The 16,869-nt window shown below is 42.9% G+C and overlaps 1 protein-coding gene across 2 annotated transcripts in view; it reads left to right on the top strand.

The window, feature by feature from the left end:
- Positions 1-16,494, top strand: part of kif3ca (kinesin family member 3Ca) — a 113,878-nt gene extending 97,384 nt beyond the window's left edge. For both annotated transcript variants that reach the window (XM_078399398.1, XM_078399399.1), the window contains 4 exons: positions 365-481; positions 2,952-3,054; positions 13,434-13,603; positions 15,544-16,494. In XM_078399398.1, the coding sequence (XP_078255524.1) occupies positions 365-481; positions 2,952-3,054; positions 13,434-13,603; positions 15,544-15,643 (490 nt within the window). In that variant the 3' untranslated portion in view covers positions 15,644-16,494. The remainder of the gene's footprint in view (positions 1-364; positions 482-2,951; positions 3,055-13,433; positions 13,604-15,543) is intronic.
- The last annotated feature ends 375 nt before the right edge of the window (positions 16,495-16,869 follow it).

The raw sequence follows: 16,869 nt of genomic DNA, 5'->3' as shown, positions 1-16,869 counted from the left end.
TCCCTATTCAATTTCTTTGTTGCTTCAGCCATTTGATGTTCTTAAACTGTTCAAATGAACAATTGTATTGACTTACTCTATTTCCATACTGTTCACTCGAAGGTCTGATTTTGGAGGTTCTCTTTCATTGTGGTTTAGCTTTGTCTTCTTCAAGTCATTTTTTGACCCACATTGCAAGTTTTGCTGACATATTTGCTGCAGTGTTTTATAATTTGTCCTTTGCCGCTGTAATCTGTTCTTTATCATGTACGTCGATTTCACCTTATGGTTAGTACAATGAGCTGTTCCGACATTTGAAGCTGTCAATCGCACGAGGCAATAATTCTTATCATGTTTCACTCATTTCTACTCACGTCTTACACAGGTATCTGATTATTGAAAATTTTATTCCACCTGAAGAGAAAAATAAAATCATGAGCCGGCTGTGTTTTGACTGTGAGGAGGATCAATGGAAATTTCTGCCTCTGGTGCCTGCTGACAAGTAAGTCACTTTTCAGTCTCAGATTATGGATAGACTCTTGCTTATCGAACAGTGGCCACACAATGGTGCAGCGGAGCTCTCACAGCGCTGTGGACCCGGCTTTGATCCTGACCTTAGATTTTGCACATTCTCCTTGTGACCGTGTGGGTTTCCTCCAGGTGCTGCAGTTCCCTCCCATATCCCAATAACCTGTAGGTTTGTGGGTTAATTGGCCTCTGTAAATTGTCACTGGTGTGTGGGGAATGGATGAGAAAGAGGGTTAACGTAGATCTAGTGTGAACGGGGGATTGATGGTTGGCGTGGATTTGATGGGTCCAAGGGCTATTACTATGCTGTAACTCGAAACTAAACTATAGAACAGTACCACACAAGAAAAGACCCTTTGGTCCACAGTCGCCATGCCGGACACAATGCCAGGTTAAACTAATCTACACTGCCTGCACATGACCCATGTCCCTACATTTCCTGCAAAACCATTTGCCTATCTAAAAGCCTCATAAAGGCACAACATGCATCAGTCTCTACTGTTGTCACCTCAGACATCTCCTTTATACTTTGCCCTTTTCACGACGTTAAGCCCTCTGGTCTTTAACAGTTCTACCCTGGGAAAAAGGTTCTGACTGTCAACCCTATCTGTTTTTCCGTATAATTTTATCAGGTCTCCTCTCAGCCTCGCATGCAAGGTTAACAAACGCCTTGAGTAAGAGAAAGAAGGAATGACAAATCCCAAATATCCAACGGAGAAAAGTTATTCTTAAACTTATTCCTTAAACCTTAGCCCTTTGATCATATTTTTTCCAACCTCACTGCCCTGTGGGGAGGGGGAAAGGAAATCTTTACATGTCAATACCACAATGGATTCAGAAACATCATCACCTCAACTTCCAATATATGCCAATGGAAAGCAAGCTCAAAGTGCAAAGGAAGTTTGTTATTGTGGTGGTGGCACAAGAAAATTATATTGGAGAGGCAGATGTTTTAATTAATCAATAGTTGCTCAAAATCAAAAGATTGGAGCTGTTGCATATCTAGAATGTAGAACAGTACAGAGGAGGGACAAGCCTTTTTGCCCACAACAACCATGCTGAACATGATGTCAATTTAAACTAATCTCCTCTGCCTGCACATGATCCATATCTCTCAATTCCCTGCTTCTCCATGTGCCTTTTAATAGCTATTTTGTCTGCTTTCACCACCACTCCTTGGAGCACCTTCCAGACACCTACCTCTCTCGAATGAAAAAACTTGCCCCGCACATCTCCTTTAAAATTTGTTCTTCTTACTTTCAAGCTATGCGCTTTAGAAGTGTAGAGTTATGCAGCGTGGAAGTAGGCGCTTCGGCCAACTTGCCCACGCCGACCAACATGCCCCATCTATACTAGTCCCATTACCTGCATTTGGCCCATAACCTTCTAAATCTATTCTATCCATGTCCCTGTCCAAATGCTTTTTAAACGTTGTGATAATACCTTCCTTAACATCATGTCTTTGACATTTCCAACCCAGGACAAGGGTCCTGACCAGCTACCATATCTATGTTTCTTATAATTTTGTACACTTTTATCAGGTCTCCCCTCAATTTCCGGCGTTCCAGAGGAAACAAACCAAGTTTGTCTGTCTGGATTTTTATCTTAATTGAATGTATCGGTGCAATCCTTTCCAACTCTAACCTCTCCCTGCCTCCAGGATCACTTTACCATCTTACATGAGTGCTGCTGCTGGCTTTATAGAGCTGCATTTCCGACCTTCTGCCTAGAAAAATACAATTATGTGTTAATGGTTTGCAAATTCAATAATCAGGGGGCCTGAAAATAAGGTGCGTCACAAGCCTATCAATTCAGATGCATCAATGTTCACTTGTAGCAATGCTCCCTAATTCAGTTATAGTTTGATAGGAATGAAAAATTAAGCATGGTCAGAGAGGCAAGAATGCAGGGTGTGGGAGTGGGGGTAGCAGGCTGTGAATTTAAGGTGATTAGACAAGTGTGCAATCCCTAAGTGTGCACACTTGTCAAATCTCCTTATATTCACAGCCTGCCACCCGACTCCCTCACCCCTGCATTCTTGCTGCTCTTACCATGTTTAATTTTTAATTCCTATTAAACTGTAAGTGCTGTCGGGAACATTTATACGAAAACAGGAGAAGTTGGAGATGCTTTCTGTGTCGACCTCCATCATTGGGAAAGTGTGGAAAGTTAATGTTTAAGGTCTTTATTTTGTCATAAGCTTTGCTGCTGTTCATTTTAGCATGAGCAGCAACATTTCATGAATTCATTGATACTTCTACCTTAATTTTTTTTTAAAGAATGAACAGCATTAACTTTGTGGTGCAAAGATCTCATGAGTTCAAATGTGATCACTGGTGTTATTATTACAAATCTTACCATTCAAAGATCTTCATTTGATACATAAAGCATGTGAAAACTGTTCCTACATTTTATGTTTGTACAATCTGTTTTCTTTTATTCAGACACCAAATGAAGAAACGGTCCACGTCTGCAGTTGGCTACAAGCGACCAATCAGCCAGTATGCCAGAGTTGCTATGGCAATGGGCATTCATCCCAGATATCGCGTAAGAGATAAATTATGTGAAAAGATTTTAACGGACTACCAAGACCTTTCTATGTTGCATGGAAATAGCTTTTGTCCTCAAGTCTGGAAATGCTTGCAAAAAGTTATTTTTTCTGATCCATTTTATAATCACAGTTGCACAGCACAGGCATGGGCCCTTTGGTCCACCACATCCATGCTGACCCTTATTGCTCATCAACACCAATCCCATTTGTTTAGTTTTAGTTTAATTTATCATCATGTGTACTGAGGTACAGTGAAAAACATTTTTGTTGCAGCCCGTGGAAAGACTACAAGATTACAATCAAGTCGCTCACAGTGTACAGATACAGGATAAGGGGAATAATGTTTAGTGCAAGTTAAAGTCCATAAAAGTCTGTTTAAAAATAGTGCGAAGCTCTCCAATGAGGTAGATGGTACTTCAGGACCCTCTCTAATTAGTGCTAGGATGGTTCAGTTGCCTAATAACAGCTGGGAAGAAACTGTTTCTGAATTTGAAAGTATTTGTTTTTTACACTTCTGTCCCTCTTGTGTGATCATCCTCGATTAATGCCGGCGGTCTTGCTGAGACAGCGTGAAGTGTAGATGGAGAAATGGAATGGAGGTTGGTTTGCGTAATGGTCTGGGCTGCATCCATAATTCTCTGCAATTTCTTGTGGTCTTGAATGGAGCTGTTCCCAACATGCTGATTTGTTGCATTGTGAGCCACATCTGCAGAAGTTGGTGAGAATTGTTGGGGACACGCCAAATTTCATAAGCCTTCTAAGGAAGTAGATGTGTTGGCGTGCTTTCTTGGTCCTTGCTTCAATATGGCTAGTCCAGGACAAGTTGCTTGTGATATTTCCTCATAGGAATTTGAAGCTTTGAACCATCTCTATTTCAGCGCCGTCAATGTCAGCGGGGTATGTGTAGCGCTTCGCTACTGAAGTTGATCATTATCTCCTTTATCTTACTGAAAATAAGAGATAGGTTGTTGGTTTGCACCAGGTTATGACATGCTCAATCCCCTTCCTATACTCCGTCCCATTATTTTGTGATATCTGGCCCACTATGGTGGTGTTATCTGCGAATTTGTAAATTGAGTTTGAAATTTGTAAAGGAGTTAGACATTGAATTCAGTTGCCCCGATGAGGTTTGTATCTTTCTAAGCCCTACCTATTCAAGGTCCACTCTATGTGTTATGCTCTGGGGCACACAGGAACTGGACTCAAACGCACGACTCACACACAAGAGTCAATTTGGAGAAAATAAAGGCGTTCTTTAATTTTCACATTAAAGAACACTGCGATTCGAACCAAAAACTCTAAACTTACTCAGCTACAAAAACATTAGTTACAAAAATTACTTGCTAGCTATACTTACGACCGAGAGCACATGAATCAGAGCACATGAATCACAATACGAACTGGCACAGGACAAAGGGAGGTGTGGACTATATATACATGAGGTAAGGGCACACAGGTGGAAACAATCAAGGCGGGGCTGACAATTACAATGGCAGGAAGTCAAGGGACCTGAAATGAGAATCTAAACACAGAACATGACACAAGACTAACAGATCTGACGGGACATTACAGTACCCCCCCCTTTAGGACCGACTCCTGACGGTCCAGGCTGGTCAGGATGAGTCTTGTCAAAGTCCTTGATCAAAGTTTTGTCCAAAATGAAGCTGGCAGGATCCAGCACCTCTCCTCAGGACCGTAGCCTTCCCAGTCGACCAGAAACTGGCGACCGCGACCTCTCTTGCGGACTGCAAGAAGTGCCTTAACTGTGTAGACCGGACCACCGTCGACGAGCCGGGGGGGTGGAGGGGGCTTGGAGGCGGGCACGAGTGCACTTTCCTTGACCGGTTTTATTTTGCTGACGTGGAATGTAGGGTGAACCCTTGATGACCTGGGGAGTTGTAGACGGACCGAAACAGGGTTAATGACTTTCGAAATGGGAAATGGACCCACGAACCTTGGAGCCAGCTTTCTGGCGTGGACGTGAAGTGGCAAGTCCTTTGTAGACAGCCATACCTTCTGGCCTGGGCGATAATGCGGAGCGGATCTGCGGTGGCGGTCGGCTGCCGCTTTCATCCGGGACTGACCCCGGAGTAGAACTCTCCGAGCTCCGTCCCAGATTCGGCGACAGCGTCGGATCATGGCGTGGGCAGAAGGCACCGTCACCTCACCCTCATAAGCCGAGAACAAGGGGGGCTGGTAGCCGTAGGCACACTGGAAGGGTGTGAGTCTCGTCACAGCCGTAGGAAGCGTGTTGCGTGCGTACTCGACCCAGATGAGATGGTCGCTCCAGGTGGTCTGGTTCTGCGCGATCAGACAGCGCAAGCAGGTCTCGAGCTCCTGGTTCATCTGCTCAGTCTGGCCATTGGATTGCGGATGGTAACCAGAAGACAGGCTGACGGTGGCACCTATGAGGGAACAAAACTCACTCCAAAACTTGGACACAAACTGAGGACCTCGGTCCGAGACAATGTCTGTAGGGAAACCATGGATACGGAAAACGTGAGACATCATTACCTCTGCCGTCTCTTTGGCAGAGGGGAGCTTGGCCACAGCGATAAAATGTACCATCTTTGAAAATCGGTCTACCACCGATTCGAACCAAAAACTCTAAACTTACTCAGCTACAAAAACATTAGTTACAAAAATTACTTGCTAGCTATACTTACGACCGAGAGCACATGAATCACAATACGAACTGGCACAGGACAAAGGGAGGTGTGGACTATATATACATGAGGTAAGGGCACACAGGTGGAAACAATCAAGGCGGGGCTGACAATTACAATGGCAGGAAGTCAAGGGACCTGAAATGAGAATCTAAACACAGAACATGACACAAGACTAACAGATCTGACGGGACATTACACTATGTCGCTCTTAAACCTAATGATTGTATCTGATTTCATCACCTCGTCTGGCAGCGAGTTCCAGATATCAACCATTCTCTGCTTTAAAAAAACATTCTCCTCAAATCCCCTTAAAACTCCTTCCTCTCACCTTGAACCTAAGATCTATTGTTTTTGATATCATGAACATAGAACAATACAGCACAGGAATGGACCCTTCAGTCCACAGTGATTGCGCTAAACATGATGCCAGGTTAATCCGATCTCATCTGCCTGTACATGATCCATATCGTTGTTTCCTGAATTTACATGTGCCTATCTGAAAGCCTCTCAAACACCACTATCATATCTGTCTCCACCATCATCCTTGGCAAGGCCCTCACTGCACTCTGAATAAAAAGACTTGCCCTGCATATCTCCATTAAACATTCCCCCTCTCACCATATAACTATGCCCTCTGGTGTTGGACATTTCAACCCTGGGAATAGGCTTCTGACTGCCTACCCTATCTGTGCCTTTTATAATTTTATAGACTTCTAACAAGTTTCCCCTCAACCTCCAATGTTCCAGAGAAAACAATCCAAGTCTATCCAACCTTTCCCTGTGGGTGAAACCTTCTAATCCAGGCAGCATTCTGGTAACCTCCTCTGCAGATAAAGTCCTATAGAGGTGCATCATCACTTCCTAACTCTTACATTCAAGGCCCCTAACAATGAAGGCAACGATACTATATGCCTTCTTTACCACCCGATCTACTTTTGTTGCCACCTTCAGTGAGTTATGGACTCCAAGATCCCTTTGCATGTCAATGATGTTAAGGGTCTTGCCATTAACTGAATGCTCTCTCTTTCAGACATTCAAACTCCCAAAGTGCAACACCTCACACTTGCTCAAGTTGATAATTTCCGCATCCCGGGTGCTTCATTGTAAATCCATCTGCAGCTCCACCTGCTCCACATTTGTTGTAGCAGGACCTGCACTTGGACACAATTCCCCCAGGTATGGTCACCATAAATAATGGAAATGTCCTCGGTCTCTCACATCTTGCACAAAGAGCAAACCACTGCCCTAACCTCCACATCCGTTGTCCCCTGAAAGAGGAAAAAAAAACGCATCTGGCCCAGCGTTCACCCTCCTCACCAGAAGCCAGAGGCTCACCAAAACGCACACCTCATCCTCAACTGAGCCCTTTCAACCTCATGACCTCTCCCTCAACCTCATGACCTCTCCCATGATACCACCTCTCCTTTTATTCCCGAAGGTGCCTAAGGTTCCACTGCTGCCTCGAGACCAACAGCATATATTAAAATGTTACAAGCCTATCATAGATGTTAAAAGCTTTCAGTTACCATAAAGTTCTCGTAAAAACATTAATTTTGGACCAACTTTCAAAAGATAAGCCATTGTATGTGATTGAAGTATTTATCAGTCGAACCATGGTAGAAGAGAAATTGGTTGTCCAGAAACCACATGCGTTAAAAGTGGGTCATCTGCACATGTACTACCCATCCACAACCATTATAATACAGATATTCTGGGAATATTTTAATGCTTTTGGCACAAGCAAAGGTGATGGATAGAGGTAGTTTGTGTTATGGATGCAGCCCAAGCTGTGAGTGGATATATTTTGCAGTATATCTTGGAATTGAACAGAACATTCAGATCGTGGTTATTGGCCATGAAGAGGAATGACATCTTAAAATGATGGCTTTGATTTTCTAACTAATTAGTTGGAGGCAGCAATGTCTCACGTAATGCTGGATGTAAATCAAACATTTGAGTTGTAGGTTTGACGGCAATTACTAGAAAAGAGGCATCAGAGACATGTGCAAGAGGTTTCAATGATGTGATTACAACTGAGGAATAGAGTTGTTTCCATCCAAGATAATCCCAGAGTTATGGCCATTTTGGCAGAGAAGTGTAAAGCATTGTGGAGATGGATATGGTTAAATTCGATCTGGTGCTGCTTGATTAAACCGGTTGTTCATTTGGTATGTTTTAGTTTGCTCCCTTGGACTCACAAGAGCAAAGAGCTAAGAAATATTTAAATATTAAACTGTGACAGTTTTACCAGGAACGACAATGACACAGGAGGAAGTGAAGATATGATTTGAAAACGAACAGCTGCAGAAGTGTTGTGAAAGTAGGGCCAAGTGCCGGGCAGAGTTAACGTCGTGGAGTTGGACAGAGTGGGAGCGTAAATGGGATTGCTGATTGATCTGGAAGAGTTTTTTTTTCTCTGGAATGAAATCAGAAATAAAGTAAGGTAGTGAAGACTACAGGGTAGTGGTCAGAGTTAGTGGCAGCTGTGTCTGAGACCATGGAAGAGGAGACACTTTCAGAGGTGAGGAAGTGGCGGCGCTGTTTGGACTTTACACATGTCAAGGAATGTGCAGATGCTGGTTTACACAGACTATAGACACAAAATGCTGGAATAACTCAGGGGGACAGGCAGCATCTCCGGAGAGAAGGAATGGGTGATGTTTCGGGACTCTCAGTCTGAAGAAGGGTCTCGACCCGAAACATCACCCATTCTCTCCGGAGATGCTGCCTGTCCCGATGAGTTACTCCAGCATTTTCTGTCTATTTACGCATGTTAAGTTTGTTTTTTGGGAGTGATCTTTCTGAATAAAATTGTTCTCTTCAAACAAACAGAAAAGTATACAGCCTAATTTTATTCTAAATAACTCTATTATCTCTAAAGTCAAAAGTCTAAAATAATCACACGAGTATTTCGGGTATTCAGTGCACAGTGACACAGTCATTAGAACTGTTCCCTCACAGCTCTGGGGACCCAGGTTTAATCTTGGATGCTGTCAGTGTGGTGTTTGCACAATCTCCCCGAGGCAGCACGTATTTCCTTCAGATGCTCCAGTTTCCTCCCATGTCTGAAAGTCGTGCAGATGAGAACATTTTACATTGCCCTTTACATGTAGCTGAGTTGTTGAATTTAGAGGGAATTTGAGAAACCTGTGGGAAGAATAAAATGGGAAGAATTCAAGATGAATATAAATGGAATATTTTATACTAATCCTGAACTAATCCTACTATATGATATGTGCTGACTATCCCTTGATAGTCAGCATATATATATTTGATGACCCAAAGGGCCTATTTCCACACTATTTGACTAGATGACTAGTTTGCAGGAACATGCATAAGGATCTGCATTAATTCTCCCTGCAGCAAAGTGTAGTTGCGATTTCTAACAGCCTAGAAGAGCACAAGGATTCTGTTGCTGTTTGTTTGAGGGAAGCTTTTACACTGGTGCCATGGAAACCTCATGAAATTGGTGGATTCCTCTTAAGCAATGTAGTGAAATTACACAAGGCCAAGTTGAGTGTCGAAGGTCATGAGGATATTTGCATATCTGCATGAAACATTTGTCACCTACACATTGCTGAACACTGGTCCTGGCACAGCTGGTGGCAACCACAGCAGACTGTCAGAAAATGGGCTGTAATAGTTAATCAGTCACGTTTGACAATGTTTGCTGCAGGATTAATTCAAAGTTTCTTCTTGAGACCAGGTTGACAACCTACTACCCAAGTTATACCATATCCAGCTAGTTGCCCTTTAGTCTGCTTGTATTTGCTCAGGGTACAGGGGCCCTTGTCAGAACTCAGGCACGAGACAGAAAAAAATCCCACAGCAGAAGTCCTTTCCCCCCAGCCACCTCCCTTGAAAACAAACTGATGTCAGATGAATGTACAGTCTTTTTTGGAGAAAGTCACAGTCCTTTTTGGAGATTGTCACATTCTTTTTTGGAGATGGTTAGTCTTTCTCTTGGGATAGGGGAGACTAAGACAATAGACAATAGACAATAGACAATAGGTGCAGGAGTAGGCCATTCAGCCCTTCGAGCCAGCACCGCCATTCAATGCGATCATGGCTGATCACTATCAATCAGTACCCCGTTCCTGCCTTCTCCCCATACCCCCTCACTCCGCTATCCTTAAGAGCTCTATCCAGCTCTCTCTTGAAAGCATCCAACGAACTGGCCTCCACTGCCTTCTGAGGCAGAGAATTCCACACCTTCACCACCCTCTGACTGAAAAAGTTCTTCCTCATCTCCGTTCTAAATGGCCTACCCCTTATTCTCAAACTGTGGCCCCTTGTTCTGGACTCCCCCAACATTGGGAACATGTTATCTGCCTCTAATGTGTCCAATCCCCTAATTATCTTATATGTTTCAATAAGATCCCCCCTCATCCTTCTAAATTCCAGTGTATACAAGCCCAATCGCTCCAGCCTTTCAACATACGACAGTCCCGCCATTCCCGGAATTAATCTAGTGAACCTACGCTGCACACCCTCCATAGCAAGAATATCCTTCCTCAAATTTGGAGACCAAAACTGCACACAGTACTCCAGGTGCGGTCTCACCAGGGCCCGGTACAACTGTAGAAGGACCTCTTTGCTCCTATACTCAACTCCTCTTGTTACGAAGGCCAACATTCCATTGGCTTTCTTCACTGCCTGCTGAACCTGCATGCTTCCTTTCATTGACTGATGCACTAGGACACCCAGATCTCGTTGAACTCCCCCTCCTCCTAACTTGACACCATTCAGATAATAATCTGCCTTTCTATTCTTACTTCCAAAGTGAATAACCTCACACTTATCTACATTAAACTGCATCTGCCATGTATCCGCCCACTCACACAACCTGTCCAGGTCACCCTGCAGCCTTATTGCATCTTCCTCACAATTCACACTACCCCCCAACTTAGTATCATCTGCAAATTTGCTAATGGTACTTTTAATCCCTTCGTCTAAGTCATTAATGTATATCGTAAATAGCTGGGGTCCCAGCACCGAACCTTGCGGTACCCCACTGGTCACTGCCTGCCATTCCGAAAGGGACCCATTTATCCCCACTCTTTGCTTTCTGTCTGTTAACCAATTTTCTATCCAAGACTCGAATACATTAGTTTAGTGTGAGAGAGGAAATATTTAAAGATCTGAGGGGCAGGTATTTGAAACTGGATACTCTGACTAGTACTCATCCTTCTAAATTGTGCCAATTTTTCAACATGTTTTGTAAATCAGGTGCCAAATTGAATTCTTTCTGAAAATGGCTCCCACCTTAAGGTTGTGTGAAAGACCATCAAAATTTATTTTGCTTTTCCAATGATGTTAAATAATGTCACCTACTTTCTGGGAACTTAAAATAAAGAGGGAAAACACTGGCAAAAAAAAGATTCGCCAACATTCAAAAAGAGAAGGCATGAAATTTCTCAAAATTGGGGTCAGGTTGTGCATGTAATAAAATTTTGTCCGACCTTTGAACTCGGCAGATTGCCCTCTCCAATTTTATTATGCATATTTCCATTGTGTTAAACTTTGCAGTACAAATGCTCAATCAAAAAATATCCGTAATGGAAATTTTGAATGTGTTTTTGATAACGCAGCACTTCCCTCTGCTGTGTAATGTGAGTATAACAGTTGAAGAAGAACTCTGAGTGGGGTGACAGTAAAACTCCAATACTCATCTATGCGATTGTTCGTGAATCCTTGTCGCTCAACATCTGGCTCACCGGGAAGCCGGTTCCTGCATTCCTTTTAACATTCCAGGACCCCAGTTCTTGCTCTTCCTTTAACACACCACGGTTCTGATTCCCACTCTCCCTTTAACGCACTCGGGTTCAACAGTTCAACAGAGCTTTATCTGTCATTCGGCACCAAGGTACCGAACGAAACTACATAGCAGCCACACACAAAAAAGAACACAAGACACATGACCCCAACACAAACGTCCATCACAGTGACTCCAAACACCCCCTCACTGTGATGGAGGCAACAAAACTTCCACTCTCCTCCCCACGCCCATGGACAGACAGCTCGTCCCCGACCGACCCGCACAGTCCCCTTCTCCCTTTAACGCACTAGGGTTCCAGTTCCCACTCTCCCTTAAACATACCGGGACCCCAGTTTCTGCTCTCCCTTGATCACCCGAGGGCCTGGCTTCCATGTTCTCCTTAAACTGACATGCACCCTGTTTTCCGCACTCCCTTGAAACTCACACATTCTGTTCAAGCAGCCCCTTGAAACTAACTGGGTTCCTTGAAAAAAATATTATACCACTCTGCAACATCTAAATCAATTGATTGGAAGTATTTTAGATCAGTAATTGGAACAACAACTAATAGTCTGAAACACCCTTGCTCCATCAGTCTTGCTCCATCAAAGTCCCCTGCTTGTCAGATTAACAGAGTTTTACAGTATTAAGGGAAAAATAAAATTGAAGTGTAATCTGATTTCTGATCAAATGTTTGGTCTTAAGCCTCTGTATAAGACGTTCATTTCAGCAAGTCAACATAATGCAAAATCAAACTGAATCTGGAGCATATGTTTGCAAGTGAGCTACACTTGAATATCTGAGAAAAGGCATGCAGTGCCTGCAATGTAAAGTACGCAGGTATCTTATTTTAGATTTAGTTATGGAATGTGAATGTTACCAGAAATGCCCACACTTTCAGCAAAACAACATCCAATAAGTCTACATTTCTATTTTCAATGTCATTGGATGTTCGGAAATTCACCCAAAATCTAACTACAAGGAGCAAAGACTTCCTGTACTTTTTATTTTGCCCATCAGATCAGCCAGATCTAGCAAGAATATTTGCTGCATTTCAGGTTTCTTAAAATGTGTGCACTTGGAGAGAGTATTCATGTCCTTCTGGAGACCTGCCCAGAAACTTCCTGCCTGGAGCATTTATCTGGCTACAGCCCTGGAGGATATCCCTTGCTCCCATTCAATGACACGGATCTCCATTGATCTCTCCAGGTTGTCTCCGATCTCCAATGAGCACTCTCCTATCATTTCCACATTTTTCATTAGCATTCATCCCATGAAGCAGGAAGAATGTTGCTTGCATTATGCTGAGTCCAGTTAAATGTATGCTGCAAAGATTGCATGTGAAACTGACATTACCAATTTCAATGTGTGATCACTCGGAAAAATCATTTTTTTGCTGTTCTGTGAACCTTACAGCTAAAAGCCATGGTCTCATGGGATTTTCACATTGTTAGAATTACATGCAGTCAGCAAGATTTAATAGGAGGGGCATGGAGGGGAAGCTGAATGGCAACTTTTCACTTAGAGGGTAGTGGGTATATGGAACGAGTTGCCAGAGGAGGTAGTTAAGCCAGGTACAATAACAGTATTAGAACGACGCTAGGGCAGGTACATGGATAGGAAAGATGTGAAGGGATATGGGCCAAATCTAGGCAAATGGGACTAGCTTGGATGGGGCATCTTGGTTGGCATTGCATGGTTTTATAACTTGTGCTGCTGCTTGAAGTCAGAATTTCATTGCTCCATTTCGGGGCATCTGACAATGAAACACTGACCAGACTCTTGAATTGGACTGAAGGGGCTGTTTCCATCCTGTATGACTATGACTCTTTCTATGTTGAATTGTTCATATTGCACGACTAGACTGGTACTTCAGGGCCATTGCATTGCAGTTCAGCATTGATGCACCAGTACAGTAACTTGTGATCCTCCTTCCTCTCTGGCGCAGGCTGAAAACATTCTGTTCTTAGAATTAGACATGGAAACACCCACTGTGTTTGAGCTGGATCTCCCACGATCACAGTCGTTACATGGAGCCACTGGAGGAGAGCTGCACCACAGCAGTTCTATTTTCCCAGAACGATCAACCACAGCAAGAGTGAGGAAATCAAGATCATGGTGAGAATTTCGCAACTCTTAATGGCTGCTTTTGTTGGTATATGTTCACTATTAGCACGTGCACAGAGGTATTTGGTTGATGCTGTATTGTCACGTGTACTTGGTACAGTGAGATTCTTTGCATACAGTACAAGTATGCAAGACTCTTAAAGGGCGCGGGCAATGTATACAGTGACAAAATACAGTGAAAAGCGTTTGATCGTGTGAGATCCAATCAAATCAGATAATACTCTCAATGGGGAATAGCCTACTCAAGAGTAAAAAAAATCATTAAACTCCTCAAAATGATTATCTGTGCAAAAAAACAATAAAGTTTATTTATATGGCAGCAATTCATAAGTTCATCAGTTCCAGGAGCAGAATTAGGTCATTCAGCCTATCAGGTCTACTCCGCCATTCAATCATGCTGATCTATCTTTTCCTCTCAACCCCATTCTCCTGCATTCTCCCCATAACTCCTGACATCCATACTAATCAAGAATGTATCTATCTCTGCCTGAAAAAATATCCATTGACGCCTCCACAGCCTTCTCTGACAATGAATTTCACAGATTCACCAACTTCTGACGAAAGAAATTCCTCCTCATCTCCTTTCAAAACGTATGTCCTTTTATTCTGAGGCTAAGGCCTCTGGTTCTGGACTCTCCCACTAGTCAAGTCAAGTCAAGTCAAGTCAATTTTTTTTGTATAGCACATTTAAAAACAACCCAAGTTGACCAAAGTGCTGTAAGAAAATAACTGTAGATGCTGGTACAAATCAAAGGTATTTATTCACAAACTGCTGGAATAACTCAGCAGGTCAGGCAGCATCTCAGGAGAGAGTTCAGGTTCTAAGAACGAACATACAATGGCACACAAACATAACAGCACATACATAAACAGTTCACAGCGTCCCCTCAGAGGGCCTCAAACGCTAGGGAGTAGAAATAGGTTTTGAGCCTGGACTTAAAGGAGTGGATGGAGGGGGCAGTTCTGATGGAGAGAGGGATGCTGTTCCACAGTCTAGAAGTGGAAACATCCTCTCCACATCCACTCTATACAGGCCTTTCACTATTCGGATAGTTTCAATCAGGTCCCGCTCATCCGTCTAAACTCCAGCGGGGGTACAGGCCCAGTGCTGTTAAACGTCAAATTGTATTGTAAGATGTTTCAAAGCACCACAAACAAGCCTTGTCACTGACCCAGACTTTAATCGGCATCGTTGGAGCAGATGTCTAAAAGCTTGATACAAGTTGCAGGTTTTATAAAGTGTCTGGGGAAAGGGCAGAAAGCAGAGATGCGGCAGAGTTTAGGGAGGTGATATCTGAGCCTGGAGCCTTGCCAGATGAAGCCACAGCTGTCGACAGAGGGATGAATAACACTGGGAATACTCAATGAGCCAGCACTGGAGAGCATAATGGTTGAAGAAGGTTCCAGAGACAGAGAAGATGGGACCAACAAAGGATTTGAAAACACGGAAAAACATTTTTGAATTGTGGCAAAGCTTAACTAGGAGTCAGTGCAGGCTGGCAACCATGTGGTAAATGGGTGAACTGGAGTTAAGATGGGAGTAGGAAAGTTGTGGATGACCATATTTAACGTGTGTTGAGATAGGACGGCTAATCAAGGCCCATTTGGTCAAGAAATGGAAAGGAAACACAAAAGGGAACATAAAATAGAGATTTAATTGCAGTTCTTTGTAAAGAATCTGTGGGTTGTTGATGGGAATATGAATTGAAATGACCCGAAACATCGCCTATTCATGTTCTCCAGAGATGCTGCCTGACCCACTGAGTTACTCCAGCACTTTGTGTCTTCCCTCAGTCCTATGCTGGACAATCAACCTACACGACGTGCAAGTGGGATTCCAGCAATAATTTTGGAATAACTTAGAATTAAAAAAAGATAATCACGCCTGTAAAAGATGAAATCTATGTTAATCTTTCTTTTTAATATTTCAGGTCCAGACCAGAGAGACGAGTAACTTCCTCCTCTTCTTTCTCTTCACTGGCTTCAGGCTCTCCGCTGTTTTCTCATTCACCGGGGAAGGTGTCGCAGTGAGGAGCACAGTGATACTTGTGCCTGTTCTCGCTCTTTGGTGAGAAATTCGTCCTCAGCCTGCAGCACTAAACCAGCAGGACAGCAATGGTTCCATTTCCAAAATTTGCTTCCGTTAACTTTAATTGAGGCAAATGTTGGAAGCAAAGTACAATACCGAGCTGCTTCGAAACTGCTGATTTAGGACAAAAGACCGAGGACAGATTTCAGGGCATTTGTTTTTCGTGTCCCTCAATCCATCTTATTGCATCTCACATAAAAATGGTCCATGCTTTTCAGTTTCAAACAGATAATCCTGCATTTGATAGTGCCACTCAATCTTCATCCACTTTGCTGCATTACCTTGCAGTCTAAGATACAGGATTAAAGGGGCATATAATGGGACTTGTTGAAGAAACTCTCCTTCCCAAACAAGTTTAATAAACAAACCTATAAAAATAACAGATTATGGGAATCAATGATTGTTAGCACAACTGAGCTTTGAATAGAGCTTTAAAAAAGTTGAACAAAAATTGATCACTTTTTAATTTCATTTGCTGGATCTTCAGTTTGCTCAGCCCGTTCGGTATCATTCTAAATTTTCCAATATACTCGTATCTTCCATCCAACTTGATTCACTTGGAAATCTGTTCTGAAAGAAGATGTGTGTCCTATTGTGCTGAATGCAGCAGATTGCCTGCCATGTTTATTTCTAAGAGCAGTAATGTCGCTTTGTAAATTTGTTGGACTTTTGATCCTAATTAAATTGATGTTGCTGTTGCTCAAAAAAAAGTTGAAATATTTAATCGCAGGTCCTGCTGTAACTGGGATTGAGGGTACTTTATTGTGGAATAAAATAAATAATTATATGCTCAAGAACAATAACGTGTATTAGTTCACTTTTTTCATAAAATTGATTAAAACGGCTTGCTTGTCTGTATGATAAGGCAGCAAGGATTAAAAAGAAGGGTGGCGAGCTTAGAGGGTATAGGACAGGAAAGCTTACAAGCAGATGAAGGAGCACACAACTAACAATACCTTAGCTGACTAAAACAGTAATTCCACATCTGCCTGTTCACCCTTGCCCCACTGACACGTGCCAGAGTCCTGGCCACATCACGAACAAGGCAGAATTGTATTTTTCTTGGCATCGGTCAGCCTCCACAAAAAAGTGGTAACATATGCAAAAATGAGCTGAGATATTCAACTACATCAATTAAGTTTACTCGTCGAGGTCAAGAAACTGCCAA

Source organism: Rhinoraja longicauda, chromosome 5 (genome assembly GCF_053455715.1).
Source record: "Rhinoraja longicauda isolate Sanriku21f chromosome 5, sRhiLon1.1, whole genome shotgun sequence".
In the NCBI taxonomy this organism is placed as follows: domain Eukaryota; kingdom Metazoa; phylum Chordata; class Chondrichthyes; order Rajiformes; family Arhynchobatidae; genus Rhinoraja; species Rhinoraja longicauda.
This window is presented reverse-complemented; position numbering and strand designations above follow the sequence as displayed.